This window comes from Ostrinia furnacalis, unplaced genomic scaffold, assembly GCF_004193835.3.
Source record: "Ostrinia furnacalis isolate ACB-3 unplaced genomic scaffold, ASM419383v2 OfSCF0388, whole genome shotgun sequence".
NCBI classification, from domain to species: domain Eukaryota; kingdom Metazoa; phylum Arthropoda; class Insecta; order Lepidoptera; family Crambidae; genus Ostrinia; species Ostrinia furnacalis.
Genome location: NW_021130627.1, coordinates 23,977 through 44,882, shown reverse-complemented (window position 1 = coordinate 44,882; position 20,906 = coordinate 23,977). Strand labels below are relative to the sequence as shown.

At 37.5% G+C, this 20,906-nt stretch overlaps 3 protein-coding genes across 5 annotated transcripts in view; 2 read left to right on the top strand and 1 right to left on the bottom strand.

Moving 5' to 3' along the window:
* Positions 1 to 1,553, bottom strand: part of LOC114362008 (putative inorganic phosphate cotransporter) — a 29,838-nt gene extending 28,285 nt beyond the window's left edge. For both annotated transcript variants that reach the window (XM_028317258.1, XM_028317274.1), the window contains exon 1: positions 1,448 to 1,553. In XM_028317258.1, the coding sequence (XP_028173059.1) occupies positions 1,448 to 1,520 (73 nt within the window). In that variant the 5' untranslated portion in view covers positions 1,521 to 1,553. The remainder of the gene's footprint in view (positions 1 to 1,447) is intronic.
* Positions 1,554 to 3,153: 1,600 nt separating this feature from the next.
* On the top strand, positions 3,154 to 10,104 carry LOC114362078 (putative inorganic phosphate cotransporter). Of its 2 annotated transcripts, none has more exons than XM_028317340.1 (11): positions 3,154 to 3,358; positions 4,398 to 4,543; positions 5,229 to 5,408; positions 5,641 to 5,779; positions 6,221 to 6,438; positions 6,776 to 6,928; positions 7,343 to 7,475; positions 8,413 to 8,537; positions 8,789 to 8,911; positions 9,508 to 9,649; positions 9,931 to 10,104. In XM_028317340.1, exons 1-11 carry the CDS (start codon positions 3,304 to 3,306, stop codon positions 10,002 to 10,004), a joined length of 1,488 nt encoding a protein of 495 aa, XP_028173141.1. In that variant the 5' UTR covers positions 3,154 to 3,303; the 3' UTR covers positions 10,005 to 10,104. The 2 variants fall into 2 exon arrangements, with proteins under 2 accessions (XP_028173141.1, XP_028173151.1); XM_028317350.1 differs by having other exon boundaries at positions 3,175 to 3,358; positions 9,934 to 10,104.
* A 1,649-nt stretch (positions 10,105 to 11,753) lies between these two features.
* On the top strand, positions 11,754 to 20,017 carry LOC114362091 (putative inorganic phosphate cotransporter). The gene is made up of 11 exons (XM_028317363.1): positions 11,754 to 11,847; positions 12,078 to 12,217; positions 12,796 to 12,975; positions 13,424 to 13,562; positions 14,429 to 14,643; positions 15,017 to 15,169; positions 15,596 to 15,728; positions 15,997 to 16,121; positions 17,186 to 17,308; positions 18,507 to 18,651; positions 19,909 to 20,017. Exons 1-11 carry the CDS (start codon positions 11,787 to 11,789, stop codon positions 19,980 to 19,982), a joined length of 1,488 nt encoding a protein of 495 aa, XP_028173164.1. The 5' UTR covers positions 11,754 to 11,786; the 3' UTR covers positions 19,983 to 20,017.
* The last annotated feature ends 889 nt before the right edge of the window (positions 20,018 to 20,906 follow it).

Sequence of the window (20,906 nt, the reverse complement as noted above, 5' to 3'; positions counted from 1 at the left end):
TCTGAGCATAATTTAAAACATTTCAAAATCAAAATCAAAAATATTTATTCAATTTAGACCACAAGTGGCACCTAAACGTCAAAATACAGTAAATAAAATTTAAAAAAAGGTAGCCCTTATGGGGCACTTTACATGTCTTTCTTAGGCCCAGTTTTTTGATTCGTAGTAAAATAACCATTAGTCAAATTTGACAGATGTCAAACGACAAGTGGTTAAGTAACAGAAAAAAATGTTTTTCGAACAATGGTTAGCTTGACTTTTAGTACATTTTTTAACTATTACTTTACATTTTGTTAATATTTAACTATTAGTAGCAAAATTCAACAATTACTTATTTTAACTATGAATAAAAAAAACTGGGCCTAAATGGATTCATAATCCGTTCACAATGACGTTATTCAACTGTCATCGTCTAGCCACCATTATTTAAAATGCCTAAGTAAAGTCTTTTTCAAGCTATATTGTGATTGTCTCAAGCAATGTATAATAATTAACTGTTCTACAAATTCCCAGGAATTTTATTAAGCAATAAATTAATTTGAATTATGCTCATTTTCTTCCTGAAATTATACCTTAGCCTGCTTTTGTCTCAGGTACAATAGCCACCCTATCCTCGAGGCTCTGATATTGTCTCCTTTGTGAGCTAAAGAATTTGTGTTGAATGCATTACCTGCGGTCCCATTACGTTTAATGTGAGATACTTTTGGCCTTTGAGTCTTTGTTGTAAATAAGAGTTCGAGTGTAATACTTTAACGCGATTATTAGGGGCTTTGAGTTGAAGAAGTTTTTTGGCTGTGTCTCAAGAGCTAGGTCAGTCAGTAGTAGTCAGATAGTCAAATAATGACTGGGTGTGTTTTCAAACTAGTCTGACGCCCGTATTCACAAACGATGCTTGCTTAAGTGAAGAAGCAAATCGAATGCACAGCGTTGAATACAGCTCTGTGACTAGTTCGTGTGTCACCATGTGCGTCCACGCACACTGTGAGACTTCATAGTAATGGTTGTTAATACATGCGAGTTACTGGACTCAGCTGCAATCGCAGGTTTGAATAAATCTTATTGGTATGAGTGCGAACATTATGGAGCCACGAATGTTTAACTATGAATAGTTTATCGGTATCCATTATTATGTTTATCTACTATATCTCTTTGTCATCGTACAAGTCCTGCTTTGTTTTGGACTAGGTAATCGGAGTAATTGTTGAAACTATTTATTTAGAGACTACTGTTACGCACATAGTAATGCAGGTAAATGGTTACCATCCGCTTGTCATCTTAAATATTTACACAATAGGTACCTATAATATTATGTTTTTCTCATCTTTAAGGCTTTACAAAATTTCTAGACCGTACAAATAGGTTTTATTAAGGAAATGTCTGAAAACTAGTAATATACGGCCTGGCAAGAAGGCATTTAAGGTAATATCATTATTATGTTAGTACTTACTCGTGAAATGAAACACTCTTGTAGGTTGTCCTAACTTGTATTTCAGCACCACTGATTTACACAATTCCGACATTATGACGTCATCTTAATAGTACCTCTTGCTTTGAACGCTCAAATCGAACTGATTGTCCAGCGGCATGCCAGCGATAAGTAACTTCCCCTTCCATCAGTGAAAGTCGACCGGTTCAAAACGACTTATCGACGGCATGCCCCGGAACTAGTCAAATGCAATACTTATTTCATAATAAGCTGTTTTTGAATTATTTAAAATACTAGAATGTATACAATAAAAATCTAAAATCATTAAATTAAATAATAAATATGAAATATTTGGATGTAACACAAAATAAATTCTAAAATCATTCTAATGTCTGCAAAATGCCCAGGAAGTAATCAAATAAAGTATTCTAATTTAATAATGGGTTTTTGGGTTCTTCTAAAATACAATACAAATACTAAAATTGTTACAATAACTATTTAAAAGTAACCAATAATCGTATAAAATACAATATAAATTCTAAAATCATTACACTTGTATAAATAAGGTTGCTTTTCGTAAAATGATAAAGTAAATACTTAATCTGATCTTACGAAAAAATTACCAAACATTAATCTGATACGGGAATGAAAATAACAATACGAAAAAGCCAAGATATTTATTTTCCCTTATGAAATATAATACTAAGAAGAAATAGGTTCCAGAATTGTAATCTCTCTAATATCCCAATTTCTGTTGTTTCCTGGAATACAATAATACGAAGTAATATGTGTAAGTCGTTAAATATAATGAAACACACCAATCCAATTAAGCTCATTATAAAACCAAATGTTTCTGCTTTATCACGAAATTCTTGATTTATATTATGCAAGTTTATAATGTATATTATACAGTACGAGTATGTATGAGATTGGAGTAGACCGGCTGTAACTAGATTTTTTAAAAGCCGTGGCCACCATTATCTTTATGAAAATTTTAGCTATTCATTATTTTTAAGTAATATACCGAGGATTTTCACGTAATCACACCTGAGGGTAAGTAATGATATGAATTAATATCCAAGATTTCTCACGGAGTTTTAGTGAGTTGGTAAAGACTTTTCAAATGAGAAGGGCGTCTAGACAAATCAGAATCGTGGCAGATTTAATTTGTGACCGCTTCACGCAGGTTTGTTTTCACAAAGCATCGTTAAAGTTTTTCACTCGGTAAGTACGTCACTTGACTTTATATGCACGTTCAAAATGTTCCTATTCAATTTTCACATTATGTTCACTTCCCAGTTTTGACTACAAAGACAATTTTTTTAGCTTCGATGATGGAAAATTTTCAAAAAATATTTAAATAAGTTTTACACAAAATTATTTGTGTCTATTCAACATGAAACCAGTAAGCGCTAGCTAATATTTAGTTCATTACGTCATAAATCATTCCTAAGCCCGTCACACATTTCAGATAACTTTATTTGCGTTTATAAATATAAAAACATAAATACAACTTATCACATCAGTCACTTATGACTTGACAAACCCAATTATGAGTCTTATTACTATAGATATTGGGTGTAATTAAGTAACGGTGGCACTTTTACTGGTATGCGTTATTTATAAGTCGTATTCACGTGCATACTCAGAGATACGTTGATGCCTTGTCACTTAAGAGTACTTCTCATATGTAGCTTTAACCACACAAAGCACTATGTGCTGTAAAATTAAGTTACATAAGGTATAATTTAGAATAATAACGATTCCAACAAACATACGAAACCTGGAAAGGATATAGTTTAGCTACTGTAAAATTCCAGTCACTTGTTGTAGGAAGATCACAATGTATAGTAGGGTCACAGTGTAAAGAAATCAAAATGGGTGAACAAAGTTACGCTATAAAACAAACTGCTGGAGTAATGCCAAAAAAATGTAAGTACCTAATTAATACTTAAAAATATATTTTTTATGTATTAAAAATATGTCAAGTAAATCAATTAAGCCACCTCAACTCTGCTGCTAAACTTGACAATACTTTTCTTTAATTAAATACAATTTCACCGTATTCAAGTAATATTTGATGCACAATACATACACTAGAAGAAGTTACAATGTATATCACCATATAACCGGTGCTTAATTCTTGGGCAAGGCTTTTCCCCAGCAGTGGAAGTCATTTGGCTGACACTAACGAAATCGCTTTCCTAGATAAAATGACAGAGTTTCATACACACATTCCCTGTCGAAAAATCCGGTCTTACCCTATGCTTGTGATTAGTTTTTTGTAATGTCTTGTATGTTGAGAAAATGATGAGAATAGTAAAATGAGAATAGGTAAGTAAATATTTATATATTATACATAGGGTAAACCGTCAGTCAATGGACGTTGCCAGTCAATGGACAAAACAACCCTTGAATTTTCTTAAAATGAATATTCCTTAAAAAAAACGCCCTTTTATCTCCATCAGTCGGAATCTCTCAGTTGTTGAAATAGAAATGCTATTTTTAATTCAGTAAACAACTGTCCAATAACTTTCTTAAGTGTCCAATGACTGGCAGTTTACGTAATAAATACCTGATTTGCATGAGGAGATAATAAATCAATAAAAATCATGATCTACTGACCCGTGTTCTCTGTGTCTTTTATCGACTCGACCACAAATCATGACGTATCTTATAAATGTTAATATTAGCACTCCTTGGAGGTTATAAATGTTAATATTAACACTTCTTGGAGGTTTATTAACCGATTGAGTCCCAGACGGCATTAATTAATGTCATTACAATTGATTATCTATTGTGTCTAGATTCGCGGAGCTTGAAAGATTAATAACCGTTTTGCTGTCTATTGACTATAACCTAAAGCCTTCATCTGGCGTTACTATCAATAGATTGATTATCCTGATTATTTAGGCATATCCACGAATAGAATAGATTTGTCAAAGGGTTTCCTTTCGATTTCTTCTTCCAGACCAATGTTTTGGTGTCAGGCACCTCCAGTTAGCATGCATGTGCCTTACTACGATCTCTCTGTTCATCGCTCGAGGGAGCATGGGCGTTGCTGTTCTGGCCATGGCAGGTGAAGGACGAAAAAATGATACTCAAGCGGCAGTTGCTGTAAGTTGGGATGAGATGATATAACTGTAGCCGCCAGCGACCATAATAAAAATCGTCTTCGAATAGAAACAATGAATGTTTCCAGCCGAAGCCACAACTGCCCAGCCTCGATCTTTTCGACGGCGGGCAGCGGCGCAGGACGCACGTGTGCACCGGAGCGCGACCGGCGCGTGCCCACGCGGCTCGCCGCTCCACACGTGGGCGTTGGTGATGCTGCTTGGTGACAGTGGTGCGAGCGGTGCTGGTGCTGCGATGAGGGACGGTGCGACGTGCAGTGGTCACACAAAACAGCTCTTCTCAGAGCTATGCAACGGCTCTTGTCAGGGCCACATTTCTGTTTCTAATATGATTACCAATGTGGTGTTTCTGTGCAGAAAGTTGCTTGTGGCTTCGGCTGCAAACATTCATTGTTTCTATTCGAAGACGATTTTTATTGTGGTCGCTGGCGGCTACATAACTCGTATTATGTGGCTTTATGCAAACAAAAATGCGCGTCATAATGATCCCACCTGATAACCGCATTTCGTTAGTTTCAACCACACCAACGCGTGCAGATGGCCATCGCCAGCGCGATCATAGGGTGCGACCTGTCATTGGCATATGATCGCGCCAGAGTTCGGGATCTGCACCCGTTGGTGTGGTTGAAGCACAAGACTTATGTCTCAAAAACATTATTTGATTCTAGGTATATGATTGGGATAAGAACACCCAAAGTTTGATCCTTTCCTCATTCTTTTGGGGCTACGTCACGATGCAAATTCCTGCAGGACTGCTCGCCAATAAATTTGGCGGAAAAATCATCCTTCTAGCAGCACTCATTGTCAACGGTGTTTTGTGTATAGCGTTGCCTACTTTAGCTGCATTGGTAAGTATTTATATGAGTTTTTTGGTGGTGCTTTTAAAAGCCCAACAAACAGCTTCACTTGATGCGCACTCACGACACGTGATGCTTAAAGAGGCAATAGCCTAATATTGTTCATTGACCAGCTGACTCGAGATCTGAAGAACGAGAGTTCGAACCTTGCTTCGGCTGGAGTATTGGGATGAAAATCGTAACACAACTCCTACTAATGTGGATCAATCATGTATTTTTTCAGGGAGGTTGGCCATTAGTGTGTATGGCACGAGTAGCAATGGGCCTGTCTCAAGCCTGTCTTTTTCCTGCTTCTCAGTCCCTTTTTGGGCAATGGCTCCCACCCAATGAAATAACCAGCTATTCTGGCATCGTTTCAGGAGGTAAGACTATTTTCCAGGCTTTAAATTTGACTTTAAACACGATGTCATTGTCAGCTCTTAAAAGTTTAAAGTGAACATAATTATTATGCCTACTCCACCACGTATCATGGTGTGCGTCATACATGTGGCAACAGTCTATCTACATGGACAAGGCATTCTTCCAAACTCTTTCACTTAAATCTAAGACTTATCTTGTTCCATCTTACAGTAAAATACTTTCAGGAGGCCTATGCCCGTTTTCACCACCAATCCCTAATTTTTAAGTGACTCCTTTGAAAACAAAATGCCTGTTATGTATTACCATAGGGGTCACTTAAAAATTAGGGATTGATGTTGAAATCGGGCACTAGTCAAGCTCTGATTATTTTGTACCCAGATAACTCAATTTATTTAAATACTTTGGCTAACAAAGGCCATGATAATTTAATTTACGGTTTACAGGAGTCCAAATAGGGACAATAATCGCCATGCCCGTATCGGGGCTGCTCGCCGAGACGGCTCTTGGCTGGAAGCTGATCTTCTACACCATGTCTGGTCTGCTGTTCGTCAACGCCGCCATCTGGTACTGGTTCTCCGCTAGTACCCCAGGCGAACACCGGATGATCAGCAAAGAAGAACGGCAGTACATTGAAAATGGGCTTCAAATTAAGGGTGGTCAGGTATGTTCCTGAATACCTAACATTATAATGTTAAAATAGATTGGCTCTATTGTTTTTTTATCAAAAAATACTTGCTAATTTATTTATTTATTTATTTATATTAGGGAAACAAACAATTTTGATATACAGACAAATAATCACACAAAAAATAGGACAGAAATCACTACTATACTATAATACTAGTGGTTTAGGCCTTGGGTCCCTATACCAGAGGGTCTTGGGTCCGTGTACCATCCTGATGATAAAAAAACGACACCAGACGGGATACTAAAACCAAAACTTTAATAAGTAGGTACCTACAAAATAAGGCTGATATTTCATCATAATATTATTTCAGAGAAAAATGGCAACTCCGTGGAAGCAGATCTTCAGATGCGTACCAATTTGGGCGATCCTGGCAACACACATCTCGTCAGCCATCAGCTTTGTGCTATTCTTCGTGGATATGCCGACTTATTTGGAGAAGGGACTGAAGATATCCTTGAAAAATGTAAATTCATTCACTAAACTTAATGATAACTTCAACTTAACGTTAAGGATATCTGATAACCAGGATATTCGATAGAATCGTATCAGATAGCTCCAACTTGCCGTAATTTGACTAAGGGAAATTGAATCAGGTCGATTGTAAGCAAATACTACAGCCTTAATTCCTTAAATAGATTCCCGTGGACTGAGTTTAGGATTGAGTTTGGATTTGTGATAATATTTTTTACCAACCTGTCCCAAAAACGGGTATTCTTACGCTCGTATTCACAAACGATGCTTGCTTAAGTGAAGCAGCAAATCGAACGCACAGCGTTGAATAGAGCTCTGTGATTGGTTCATGTCCATAGAATACGGGCGTTAGTCTCCAAGCAGATTTGTATTGGTTTTTAATGAATTATAATTATTCTGTTTTCAGAGTGCGTCGTTATCAGCTCTTCCATACATTGGGATGTGGATCGGAAATACATGTGCGACGGTTGCTGCAGAAAAACTTACTAATAAGAAAATCATATCAGTTGGCACTTGCAGAAAGATTTTCAATTCTCTTGGTGAGATAATTATATCTATTTGTATTTTACTAATAAAATTGAAGCTGCAGGTGCAGTCCGCGAGGAATGGCGCCGTATTACGAGGAACATCACTCTGAATCGGGATTCAAAATTATGACCACAACCACTCTGACAAGAGTGTACCGACTGAGAAGAAGAAGAATAAAATTGGTATTGTTCTACGATGGAGCTTGGTCGATCGTTTCAAGATAATAATATGATTGACTTAACAACTAATTTATCAGGCGTTAATTTACATCACTAGCTCGTATTTGTTGAAAGCACAATATTTAGTAAGTAGGCACTATCAAAACTAATCAAATGATGGTTAAAGACAATTTATTTCTCATAAGAATTACAATTCATTCACTACATTTCATTTCTTATTCATTAACAAATAATACATTTATAAGAAGACATGAGCTTCGCTAAAAACAACAATATCATTTTAAAATGTCTGTAGTCAAAATATGTGGTCTTATATCTTCAAATTTTATACTTTCCGTGATAATAAATTAGGTGGTTTATCTTGTTACCGCTAAGCTAGTATTTCTTGAGCTTACGCGAAACAAAGTTTCTCCTTCTTCGTCGTTCCCTCACTGATGAGGATCGCGACCACAGATAGTGTTCCTCCACAGACTGCGGTCATAAGCTGTGTGGACCGTGGAAACAAAGTTATCCCCTCACTAATGAGCTTACAACGAATTGAGCCAGTTGGCGTTAAACGTTTGTTGCATTGCAACTAGAGTAGGTACGACAACCCCATCTAGGTACAAACTTACTCGTATGCACTAATGAACCTTGTGTAGTAAAAGTTTCTTATAGATTAGTGAAATAAATCAAATTCAAATTGCGTTGCAATGATTGTTAATCATGAATGTATCAGTCATGAATGTTTTATTTGCATTATCTATTTACATTTGTTTATTTTTTTTAGGTATGTTTGGAATATCCGGAGGTCTAGTGTTCTTGTCCCTACTCGGGCCAGAAAATAAAGGAGGAGCCATCGTAGCACTAGTGGCCACCCTTACTATGAGTGGCTTTTGCAACGCTGGATATGGTGTAAGATTTTATTTTACCTTTTCTTTTCAGCTGTATGCCATTACCCCAAGGGTTATGCTTAAAACTAAACTATACTATCATCCGAGTTCAGAAACGATGCTTGCTTAAGTGAAGTACCAAATCGAATACACAGCGTGATTCTGTGATTGGTTCGTCTGTGACCCTGTCTGTCTTCGAGCACTGTGAGACCTCATAGTAACGTTTGTGTATACGGGCGTATATGTCTCAAAGTTTATAATTATTTGTTTCAGGTGAACTACCTAGACATGGCGCCCAATTTTGCCGGCCTATTGTTCTCTCTTACGAACTGCGTAGCTAATTTTGGGAGCGTACTGATTCCGATCGTAACTAGTCTTATTCTTCGAAATGATTCGGTGAGTATAGTAAACAATATACTTTTATCGCTTACAAACTAATAACAAGATACGTGGGCTGGGGAAGTGTTGAATGAGCATCCTACGCGTTTCTAATGAAACGAAATGATGCTATGAAATCCTTAGAAATCTTCATACTTTGTCCATAGTTTGAGGCTTCTGTGAAACCTTATTAGGTTCATTCAAGTTTACCTAAAGGCGGAGGTACGTACAACGACAAACTGGAAACCGCGACCGTTACTAATTGACCTTAGGCAATATTTCTGCATCATTTCGCCAACGAGACCGAGGCAGGTGCAAAACGGTCGAAGTCTTCCCTCTCAGTTGCTTGTAGCGGTCGCTTGTTTCTATCGCGTTCGCGATGCTAACTGGGAACAGTTAGCCCCCTTATTAATAAAAGTTACACCCTAGTTGCACTCTGGCTTAAATTGTCAGTTAGTATGGAAATGTCATTTTAATCCTGGGTTCATCCTAGGTGTAACTTTTTATTAATAACGAGGTAGAAGTTTAAGAAGTTTGTCAACTCTCTTTCTATAATTTGTTCAAAACAGTTCTAAAGACTTGAGTTCTAACATCTTGATCATGATTGTTCGTAGTCAGACCTGAGTCGATGGCGCGTGGTGTTCCTGATGGTGGCAGCACTGGCTGCCAGTACCAACATCATCTACGTCATCTTCAGCAGCTCGGAGCGACAGCCGTGGAACGACCCAGACTACTTTGATAAGCAGGCTGACCCTGGTAATTGATTTGATGATCCTTTTTAACAGACAACTAAAATAGTACATAATTAGTTGATGAAGAAGTTATTGATGTTGGGTAAAACGCATTGTCGCATAGAGAGAGATGGCGGGAGATCGTGCGTAGAGTTGTATCCGCCTCTACAACCGATGTGAACAACGCCTCAACGTGACCACGACCGCTCTGCCAAGAGCGAAACGAATAAGAAGAAGAAAACGCATCGTGTGCTTTGGATAAGGCTTTCATGCCTTTCTTTCACAATTTTTTTTTCTCTGTTACAGAAGAAATGAAGCCGGTACTAACAGAGCAGCAGAGCAAGAACAAAGAAAAAGAAAATGAAGCCTACAGACACTAATAGCGACTTATTCTAATAGTCTGCACCCGTGACCTTAACTGTACAAAGGAAATTAATTTAAGTTTTATATTAATTTTATTAAACTGTGATCTTCTCTTGCCCTCGTTTTAATTCATATTATTTTTATCTTGAGAAAATCTTCCCCTCCTACTAGGTACTTTCAATATCTCATAAATGTTTTCTCTTTCACATACAAACTGAAAACTTCAGTAATTAGTGTTTTCCGAGGTTAGGCGGTCGTCAGTATATTTGAAGAAAACCTACTCCATTAGATGTCAACATACTACCTATTGAATTTAATTCCATAACAACAAACAAGTCCAACTTGCTTCCTACAGCTGCATATCAGCTGGACTTCTAAAATCTATTGTATTTCAAGTTAAGGCAGTCAGAAGCACTTCGAAATTCCTCCATGCGGTCAAATAGTGCGAGACATACACTGGCTTCAAGATATATTGCGACTTTAGTTTAATTTGTCAACGACTACTGAGAACTGCTGGAGCAGTTACGTACGTGGAAGTTGTTCAACGATACTGCATAGCTGATCATTTTAAAGCCAGACTAGATGTTTACCATTTTCAAATATAAGTAGATTCCTCCATAGATTTCCTCAACAATTCCCGTTTCGATTCTGCGTTGCCCGTATATAGGTACTTCTCTCCTGCTTAGAGTAGGCGCACACCGTTGATATTTAGTTGGCCGATAGTTTTGCCCGATTTCAAATTGTTTGAAGAATCGGCCAAATCGAATCGGCGTAGTGTGCGCATTACTCCCATACATGCCCATACTGATCAACAGCCCGACTAAACTATCGGCCGACGAAAAATCAACGGTGTGCGCCTACTCTTACTTATCATTGAGAATGACATACAACTTGACAAAGAGTTGTATAGATGAACTACACTGAACTGTCCCACCAAACACATTGACAGGGGGGCCCCACCATTGTTCAACTATTATGGTTTCCAACGCGGTTGCAAAAATCGGAACCAGTGATCCGGTATCGTGACGATGGCGCCCCCATAGTGTCACAGGTGGGACGGTTCGGTGTATAGATGACCCACGCTGAACTACCCCACCAAACTCAATGACAGGAGGGCGCTACCATCGATCAACTATATTTATGGTTTTCAACATGGCAAAAATCGGAACAGCGATCCGGTATTGACGGTGGCGCCCCAAAGTCAATGTCATGGATAGGACAGTTCAGTATTTTGGAACTATAGTTCATCTATAGATACTCAAACCTGATTATGTGATAGAGATTTATGACATAGCATAGAAAACACAACAATATTGATGGAAATAAACTTTTTAGATAAAAATAAACAGGGGGTAATCTAAAATATTGATTTTCTCTTGTAAATTAACTGACGCAATCTCTATGTCATCACCATGCACCATGGTCTGTTTATTTTTAAATTGGCCTGGCTATCTGTACCTGCATTTCAAAGTATAAACATAAACTAATAAAATAAAATTCATTGAGAAAAAAAATAAAAGCAAATTTATCACTGCCGTTAAAAACTACGTTAACTTTGGATAACTATTTGATAGTACCGCCGTTTACCAACATTTGTTTAAGGATCAAACATCTGATAACACTCCCACACAAACAGATGTTTGTTACCCCTCAATTTTGAGTCTTTTGTCTTGAAGTATAAGGAACATAGCTACTTGGTAAGTTAATTGTTTGAATGCAAGGACTAATTAAATTAAATTAATTAGAGTGCGCTTGAAGCAGTTCATTTCGCAGATTGCGTGACGTGGGTTGAGTTCACTATGGCTGCGGAGAAAGTTAAAAAATGTGAACTTGTCACAAAAGTTATGGAAGACGATAAAAGTAAGTTTTTAATCCAAGGAGCTTTTTACATTCGCATACTTGTATTATTACAAATCAATATAGGGATAAAGTAATAGGGCCCTTCCTAAGAATTCTAAATGGAGAAACTTGCATTAAGATCCGCATTAATTATGAAATTACAATCAAGTGAACAATTATTTAGGTAATCAGTTTTTTTAAATAGTCTATCTCAAGCTCCTACAGTTCTTAGAATGTTTTTAAACTTGCAGCATATGGCTTCGGCATCAGACACCTTCAGGTGGCGTCGATGACCTTGGTGGTGATAGCGCTCATGGGTGCTCGCGCGAGCATGGGGGTCGCAGTGCTGGCCATGTCGGATGAGAGCCGAAGGAATGATACTGGTATCGAGGTAGATACAGCTGAAACTTTATATTTTATGTCATCATCATCACCATTTCAGCCACAGGGACGTCCACTGCTGAAAACAGTCTTCTAAAGCCTGGTCCGCAAGCACGTAGAATCCCGTCCAATGACCCCAAGCTACCCATCCCTATCGCTCGCGCGTAATTATGTTGCTGTCGCGCTCGCACACTCACTGCCGGCGCCCATCGCACAGTCGCGACAGCAACATAATTACGCGCGAGTGATAGGGATGGGTAGCGTGGGGTCATTGGACGGGATTCTACGTGCTCACGGACCAGGCTTTATCAATGATTTCCATATAAACCGATTGGCAGTGGCCTGCAGTACACGCCCATCTTGTGGGTGGACGCCCTACGCTGCCCTGTGGCTGCGCTTTCCGGTACGTGATCTCCCCTTCAGAATCTTCCGTCGGTTCTGCATGCTATGTGCGCCTATTACCACTTCAGCTTGTTACTCCGTCAGGCTACGTCAGCGACTTTAGGATTCAAAGATAATTTCATATATTTATTTATAATATTGTGAGGGTTCCTTAAAATTAAGTACAAACTTCCTATTTTCCTACAGATCTACGAGTGGGATAAAAAGACACAGAGTGTTATCCTCTCCTCCTTCTTCTGGGGCTACGTGCTGATGCAAGTTCCAGCTGGTATCCTCGCGAACAACTTCGGAGGGAAACCTATTCTTCTGTTCGCTTTGCTAGCCAACATGACGATATGCACGTTGGTTCCAACTCTTGCAGCTGTGGTAAGAAAATTATATCCAATTAAAAAGTTTTGGCTTTGTCAAGCACCTGGGAACATTAAGTAAAAAAATTCAGTACAAAGAGACAGCATACATAGAAGATACGAAGGCAGTATAAATGTATACATACAAAGCCCTCAACTTCGACTTTCGCTTCAAATATTATTGGAGAATCATAATTTATTGAAGTATCCCAGTATTGATTACCAAAGCTATGCAATTATTCTACCTATGGTGTGTGATGGTAAGTGATGATCATGCCAAAGGTGGAAGCGGGATTCACCCGGAAGCCTCAACCACGGAGGAACAGGCTATCTTACCTCTAACTGCCTGAACACAACAATGCTGTTAACATTGTTGTAATGGCGACTGACTTCGGTGTCATGTGTTTGGTGGGTGTGGCACAATTAGTGGTCTAACTCTAAGGTAATCGAAATGCCATATTTTCTAGGGCGGATGGATGCTAGTGTGCGCATGTCGTATGGGCATGGGCCTATCTCAGGCCTGCCTGTTCCCAGCCTCGCAGGCCTTGCTGGGCCAGTGGTTGCCCGAAAACGAGAGGACTAGCTACACTGGTGTTGTGATGGGAGGTATACCTTCGTTACTGATTTTATAAAATAGGTAATCTAAATATAGGTAGGTAACGTATATGTTGACGACGAGTGTTTGGCCGAAAAATTTGTTAGGTTTTTCAAGACGATATAATTCCGCTTAGATCATTAATATTTTAACGTTTTATAAAGAAATTAAGTTGTATTAAATATTTATACTCTTACAGCATTTTAAATACTGTGCAACAAACATACAAGTAATATTTTTTCTTGTGACACATCAGAAAGGAACTTGAATCAATAAGATAACAATAAAAAATATCTGAAACAGTAGTTCTCCGTACTTATTTAATTTAATGGCTTTCATCTTATCACTGTAGAAATAAATAACCAAGACGCATTATCACAATGAACTGGCATTTATCTACGTTTAACTTATAAGTTTTATGGTATTGTTATAATGTCTTGATGAATTCTAACTACATACTCGTAGATCAATATTTCAAATCTTAGGAATTTCGTATCTGTGTGCTTACCATGAGTTTACGTTAGGTGTGCTCGCTAGCGACTACGTAAAAAATTGACATTAAATGTATGACATATTGTACAGTGCCCCCTAGCGGCTACTTTCAAGAAACAAAATCTTCATAGATTTTTTTGACGTACTCGCTAGCGAGCACTCCGAACGTAAACTCATGGTAAGCACACAGCAGTGTTGTGGCAATACCTACTGCCTTTCTAATATTAATATTATTTTGATTATTCAAGATTGATAAAACATAGACACAATATCATCAACATCGCTTTACAAAATGATGATTATTTAATTAAAATAGGGTCAACATAAATTATTTATTTATTTATTATTATGTACTTACCTACTTGATTATTTTGGTCTTCCGCAGGAATTCAACTTGGGACCGTTATTGCTATGCCCATTTGTGGGCTCCTTGCTGAGACGGCTCTGGGATGGAAGATGATCTTCTACGCTTTCGCTGGCTTCCTCTTCATTGTCTCTGCTATATGGTACTGGTCATCTGCCAACTCCCCGAGGGAGCATCGCATGATCAGTGAAGAAGAACGGCGGTACATTGAAGCTCTATTAAATGTTTCTGAAAATGTAAGTGAGGATATTTGAAGCTAGCCTTTAATTATATCATAATGCAGCTCTCTTAAAATAATAATGTTCTTCAAAACATCCAAAGTTATATGAAGTATAATGCCAAACTTATTACTCTATTTTGAGTAGAATACTCGTACTTTTACTGGTTAAATAGTCTTAATAAATCTTTGGCACGACAATGAATTACTTAAATTTTCCCTTTTTATTTTATTTTTTATTTTATTTATTTATTTAGGACAACCAACAAGACAAGCACCGTACCCGTACATGGGTGCTGTGTCGCAACTCTCTCTAATTTTCCAAAGACAAGGAAAGAGAAAGCAGTATAAAATCTCAGGTAAATTATAAAGGGTCGTTTTGATGATTGCAGAAGAAGCCACCGACCCCATGGAGGCACATCCTCCGCTCTCTCCCTATGTGGGTGCTGCTGGCGCCGCACTTCGGCTTTGTGGCCAGCTTCAGCATGTTCTTCGTCGACACTCCCACCTTCATGGAGAAGGGACTCAAGATCTCGCTGAAGAACGTGAGTTGTTTATTAATTACGCCCGTATTAACAAACGATGCTTGCCCAAGTGAAGCAGCAAATCGAACTACAGCATTGAATAGAGCTCTGTGATTGATTCGTGTGTCACCCTGTGTGTTCTCATAGTAATGTTTGTGAATACGGGCGTTAGTTGTATTTTGATTAAATTGCCTAATATTTTTGTATTGTTTTTAGTTTTGTTATCAAGTGATCTTTTACTTACATGCTTTAATTGCTATGTATTGCACTCTGAAATTATAATTAATAAATAGGTACTTCTATCGTAATTGCCTACCTTATGCTTACTGTCAAATAAGATAATATTGATATCTAAACCTAAAAATTAGCCCGTTTGACTCTTTTTCTGTTAAAAAAAAAGGTTTTTCGATCAAAATAATACTAGATTACATTATTTATTTTCTACAGAGTGCCCTATTATCTGCATTACCGTACGTGGGCATGTGGGTGGGGACCATATTCTCGTCGCTGCTCTCTGAGAAGCTCATCAACAAAGGGCTGCTGAGTATCACTGCTGCTAGAAAAGTATTTCAGTCACTCGGTTAGTATGTCCACGTTTCTCTCATTCATAAATGACTTACTTGACTTAAGGTCCTATATCCCCTAGATAGGGCAGAGGGCGTCCACAACAGTCCTCCATCGCGTTCGGTCTTGAGCTTCGCGCTTGATCTCGCTCCAGGTATATCATTCATAAATGCAAGTGATATATTTTTTTAATTTTGAATTCTATTGTTTTTGGTAAAATTTCATCAGCCAGATACAGATTTACTGGCATTTATCTGCTTTATTAACGGATACTTTTTATTCAGCTCTTGGTGGTGCTGCGGCAGGGCTGGTAGTGCTCGGATATTTGGACGTGGATAGTAAAGTACTGGCGATTATGGTTCTTATAAGCATCATGACTATGTGTGGTTTTACCTCTGCAGGAGTGATTGTAAGTAATTACGCCAATGAAAGATAATATTTCAGAATTGTATTAAAAACTAGCTTTCCGCCCGCGGCTTCGCCCGCGTAGAATTTTGTCTGTCACAGAAAAACAATATCGCGCGCGTATTTACTCACCGTTTAGACCTACCCTGGACTACGACAAACATTTTAAAACCAAAATCAGCTCAATCGGCCCAGCCGTTCTCGAGTTATAATCAGACTAACGAACATCAATTCATTTTTATTTATACAGGGTGGAAACGATAAGTGATCTCACTAGATTATTTCTAAACTATACAAGATATCGAAAAACTGGTTACTGATCCTGAAAGTGCTTCACGAGCTCTTTCAAACGGTACCAATAATAGGTTACAGAATAAACTGGAACTATCCGAAAATTCAATATTTACAGCTTCCATACATTTGGTAAAGTTACATAATATTAAAAACTACACAAGATATCGCAAAACTAGTTACTGATCCTAAAAGTGCTTCACGAGCTCTATCCAACGGTATCAACAATAGCTTGCAGAATAAATTGGATCTATCCAAAAATTTAATGTTTCCATCTTCCATACATTTAGTACTATCACAGTCATGGCACTCATCTCTTGATAATATTATAGCAAGTAAAGCCTAAAACTAATGTTTTTCACCAATAATTTTAAATAAGATGCAAGTTACGAGTTTATTTAACCGACTTTTTAAGTTATTTATTTAACAAAAAACAAATTACACTTCTAATATTGTGTGGTTGGCCATACATTTAGTATGGAAGCTGGAAACATTGAATTTTCGGATAGTTCCAGTTTATCCTGTAACCTATTACTGGTACCGTTTGAAAGAGCTCACGAAGCACTTTCAGGATCAGTAACCAGTTTTTCAATATCTTTTATAGTTTAGAAATAATCGAGTGAGATCACTTATCGTTTCCACCCTGTATAGATTATGAGTTTACCTTACTTCTAATACTTTAGACTTCTGGTATTGGCTTCTAGAAGGAGGCTTATAATATTCTCATCCAGGAGCATAACGTGCTGATAATTATCCATAAACAATTAAAATTTTCAGGTAAACGAACTGGACCTATCCCCGAATTACGCAGGAGTGATCGTGGCGCTGCTGAACTTCCTCGCCAATTTTGCGAGCATCCTGATGCCCATCGCTACTGGATACATTTTGAATAACGATCCTGTACGTATCAAATATCACACATTTAAGATTTGGATACAGGGGGTAGGTACACGGAACAGCATGTATTGTCTTTTTCCTTTTTGTGAAAGTAAAAATTTTATGAATCACAAACAAATCTGTCTGAATTATTCATATCCACCCAAAGTAAATCAAGACACAAATAATTTAATTTAACAAATCTTCTTACTTATCATTATCTTTATGCCAACCTTATGTTGTTTCTGCTATATTATTAGTAAATGTTAGCACAACAAGTAGGTACCAAAATAAAACATTATCTTCACCTAAAGCAAAACTATTTTAACAGTCTATTTATTCAGGCATCGGATGCATTACAAGGTGACTCGAATCTGATGCAAAACGAAGCAAAAAGGCAAAACAATTAATAGGAAAGAAACTTCCAAGATAACGTTCCGAACAGAAATTGATTTTATTGCGCTCATAAATGATTCAATGTCCCATCACGATAGAGTTATTATCTACTATATAAAAATAAGTCGGGTTTTCCTCCCTGACGCTATAACTCCAGAACGCACGAACCGATTTCCACGGTTTTGCATTCGTTGGAAAGGTCTCGGGCTCCGTGAGGTTTATAGCAAAGAAAATTCGGGAAAAGGGGGTAAAACAGGATCCACGCGTACGAAGTCGCGGGCGGCCGCTAGTATGATATAATAAAGGTTGGGAAAGAGCTAAATGTAGGTCGATTCCAACCACACTGACAGCCAATCTGGAAAGCGTTGAGGGAGGCCTTATTCCTATACCCAGCAGGACGTTCTGTATCTGAAATGATGATGATGAATCTTTGCTCAAAGAATATGGAGTCATTTAATATGAAGGTCTTTTTTAACGTTATCGTACGGTCATATTAAGTCAGGATCTGTCAGGATCTGTCAGGATCTGTCAGGATCTGTCAGGATCTGTCAGGATCTGTCAGGATCTGTCAGGATCTGTCAGGATCTGTCAGGATCTGTCAGGATCTGTCAGGATCTGTCAGGATCTGTCAGGGCCTGTCAGGGCCTGTCAGGATCTGTCAGGATCTGTCAGGATCTGTCAGGATCTGTCAGGATCTGTCAGGATCTGTCAGGATCTGTCAGGATCTGTCAGGATCTGTCAGGATCTGTCAGGATCTGTCAGGATCTGTCAGGATCTGTCAGGATCTGTCAGGATCTGTCAGGATTATAAAGTTGTTCCATTCCAGTCCGACCTGACCCGGTGGCGCATCGTGTTCCTCATAATGGCAGCCATCAGCGTGGCCATGCTCGTCATCCACGTTCTCTTCGGCACCAGCGAGCGCCAGGAGTGGGATGACCCTAACTTCTTGAACAAGGAGAATGGTGATCCAGGTACGAAGGTCTTTTTATTTATTTTCTCGACTAAAGCAAAGAGTAGTGTTATCACAAATAGGTGCTTTATTATTTTCACCCGTTCTGGGTATTATTCAAAATTGAATTGAAAATTACAAATAACTTGAAAAAATCGAACTGCCTAAGGCGGGAATTGAACCCACGTACTCCTGCTTGCTGGGCGACTGCTCTTCCAAGGAAGTCGTCGCAGTAGAGAGAGAGAGAGAATTTTCAAATTAGTTTGAGATGTGACTCTTAACGCTAAAAATTAAATAACTATTCAAAATTGAATTGCTGAAACTTTGTCAACTTAGTCCACTGTTAGGATAATAATTACTGCTAGCTCTGATGTAATCTTTACAGTACTTATTATTATTCTGTGTCTTTACTCTTTAATTAAGATTTTATTGTTTTGCTTCTCAAAGGCTAGTTCTATCCATAGCACAGGTCTGCAATGGTTTTCCTCTTTGAAATCTGAGTAACGTTTTCTATAGTTTCTGATGTGCTGATTACGAGAAAAATAATAAAAAAAATCCATCACGTCAGGAATTTTTGATATTGAATATTTAAGATTTTGCTCAAAAATGTCTGAGCGCCTACATTTTAAAATTTATAAAACGTCATTAAATTACTTTAGCTTCATTTTTATTGCATTTAATTAGTGTAAGGGGACATAGAAATTAATGCTAATCAGTAATTTGTTAATTAATACCTAATGAGTACATGTAATTCGCATTATAGTCCAGTCAATGAATGCCTTAACGACGGTGTAGAGAGAAATCCGTGGAACACAATTTCTGACCTCGGGACTTTATTTAGCCTAGTTAGGTGGTGAACATAGCAAAAGTCCCCGCCCTTAGCCCTTGAGCCGGCGGGGAGAGGGGGGTTTAAAGGTACCACTTTTCGGTTTTTCGCTTAATCCTCGGAAACTATGCGTCCTAGTGACATGACTACTATGAACCAAAAAAAGCTTATTCAATTTGCTACATTTGAGACCCTCAAGTTTTTCTATATCTTGTATAGTTTTTGCGGCATCTGCTCTAGAAGGTCTGTAAAATTGGAAATTTTATTNAAAATACCTAAGAATCAGCTATCAAATTCCAGAGAGGAAGTTATGACCCTCATTTTGCAGGCCTGTGTAGTTAACGCCATCTTTAGAATATTAGTAAAACTGCCAGCACATGCTAGAAATGTTGATAATGATGTAGATAAGATAAATATTCCATATTTTTATAATTCTCAAAACTATTTTTACAGAGGAGATGAAACCCGTACTGACAGGTGATGAAAAGCAAGAAATGAAGTTGAAGCCTCTAGATGCGAAAAAATGAATAATAAGTTATTTGTTACATTCCTGAATCCTCACTAGTCATAGATTGTAAATAAATATTTTGTATATAATTTCGTTTTCATTTCCCCAATAAAATACTATCGGTTCTTAAACAAAAATTCGACAAGTAATAAATTGGTAATATTTTTGTTTGTTTAATAAAATGTTGATAAATTCTTACGTGTTAATGTTGTTAACCAAATGACGGGCTCATTAGGTAATTTAAATCATAAATTAACTAAAAATTATTTGAGTTTATTAAGTAGCTTGAAAAAAGTTAGATCTAACGACATTGTTTATTATTTTATTGTATTTATCGTATTAAGTACACAGCATTATCTATTATGTACAATGTACAGTGATCTAAATTTCTTTTGGCATTGAATTGAAATAAATGCTTCAACTTAAAGACACTTTACTGTAGTCTAAGAATAGAGTTGAGATTCCACCGCATGTATTGTGAGAAACTATGAAGCATTCAAATAAAACTAACGCAGTAAGGTTGTAAAGTTCCAGTAGAGAACATAATGAATTCTAAGACTTATATCATAAAGTACATAATGGCTTTCTTCTAATATTGATTTACATACGTTGTTTTATTTTCAAGAGCCTGATTACCTTCAGTTAGCACTGAAATATACGCAAGACTGAAACAATGAAAGTTGAATGAGAAGGCTTACCTTGTAGGACATTTTTTCACTTCATTTGCTAACACGCATTTTATTTATTTATTGTTGAAGATTTACCAACAACATTTCAATTTACATGCATCATTACATTATTAGAAAGCTAGAATCTAAAAGATATGCCTTTACAGGTAAATACAGCATTCAAAGAAAATAAGCTTGCCGACAGAAAAAAAGAACACATTTTAACCAATTAATCTAGGTAGTTACACATAGAAGAAAAAAAAAACAATTTTTAA

Coding starts and splice junctions, on each gene's coding strand:
- LOC114362078 (XM_028317340.1), top strand. CDS start 3,304: ATGGGTGAACAAAGTTACGCTATAAAACAAACTGCTGGAGTAATGCCA. Junction 5,780..6,220: donor TTCTGGCATCGTTTCAGGAG/GTAAGACTATTT, acceptor TACGGTTTACAG/GAGTCCAAATAGGGACAATA. Junction 9,650..9,930: donor TGATAAGCAGGCTGACCCTG/GTAATTGATTTG, acceptor TCTCTGTTACAG/AAGAAATGAAGCCGGTACTA.
- LOC114362091 (XM_028317363.1), top strand. CDS start 11,787: ATGGCTGCGGAGAAAGTTAAAAAATGTGAACTTGTCACAAAAGTTATG. Junction 13,563..14,428: donor CACTGGTGTTGTGATGGGAG/GTATACCTTCGT, acceptor GGTCTTCCGCAG/GAATTCAACTTGGGACCGTT. Junction 18,652..19,908: donor CAAGGAGAATGGTGATCCAG/GTACGAAGGTCT, acceptor CTATTTTTACAG/AGGAGATGAAACCCGTACTG.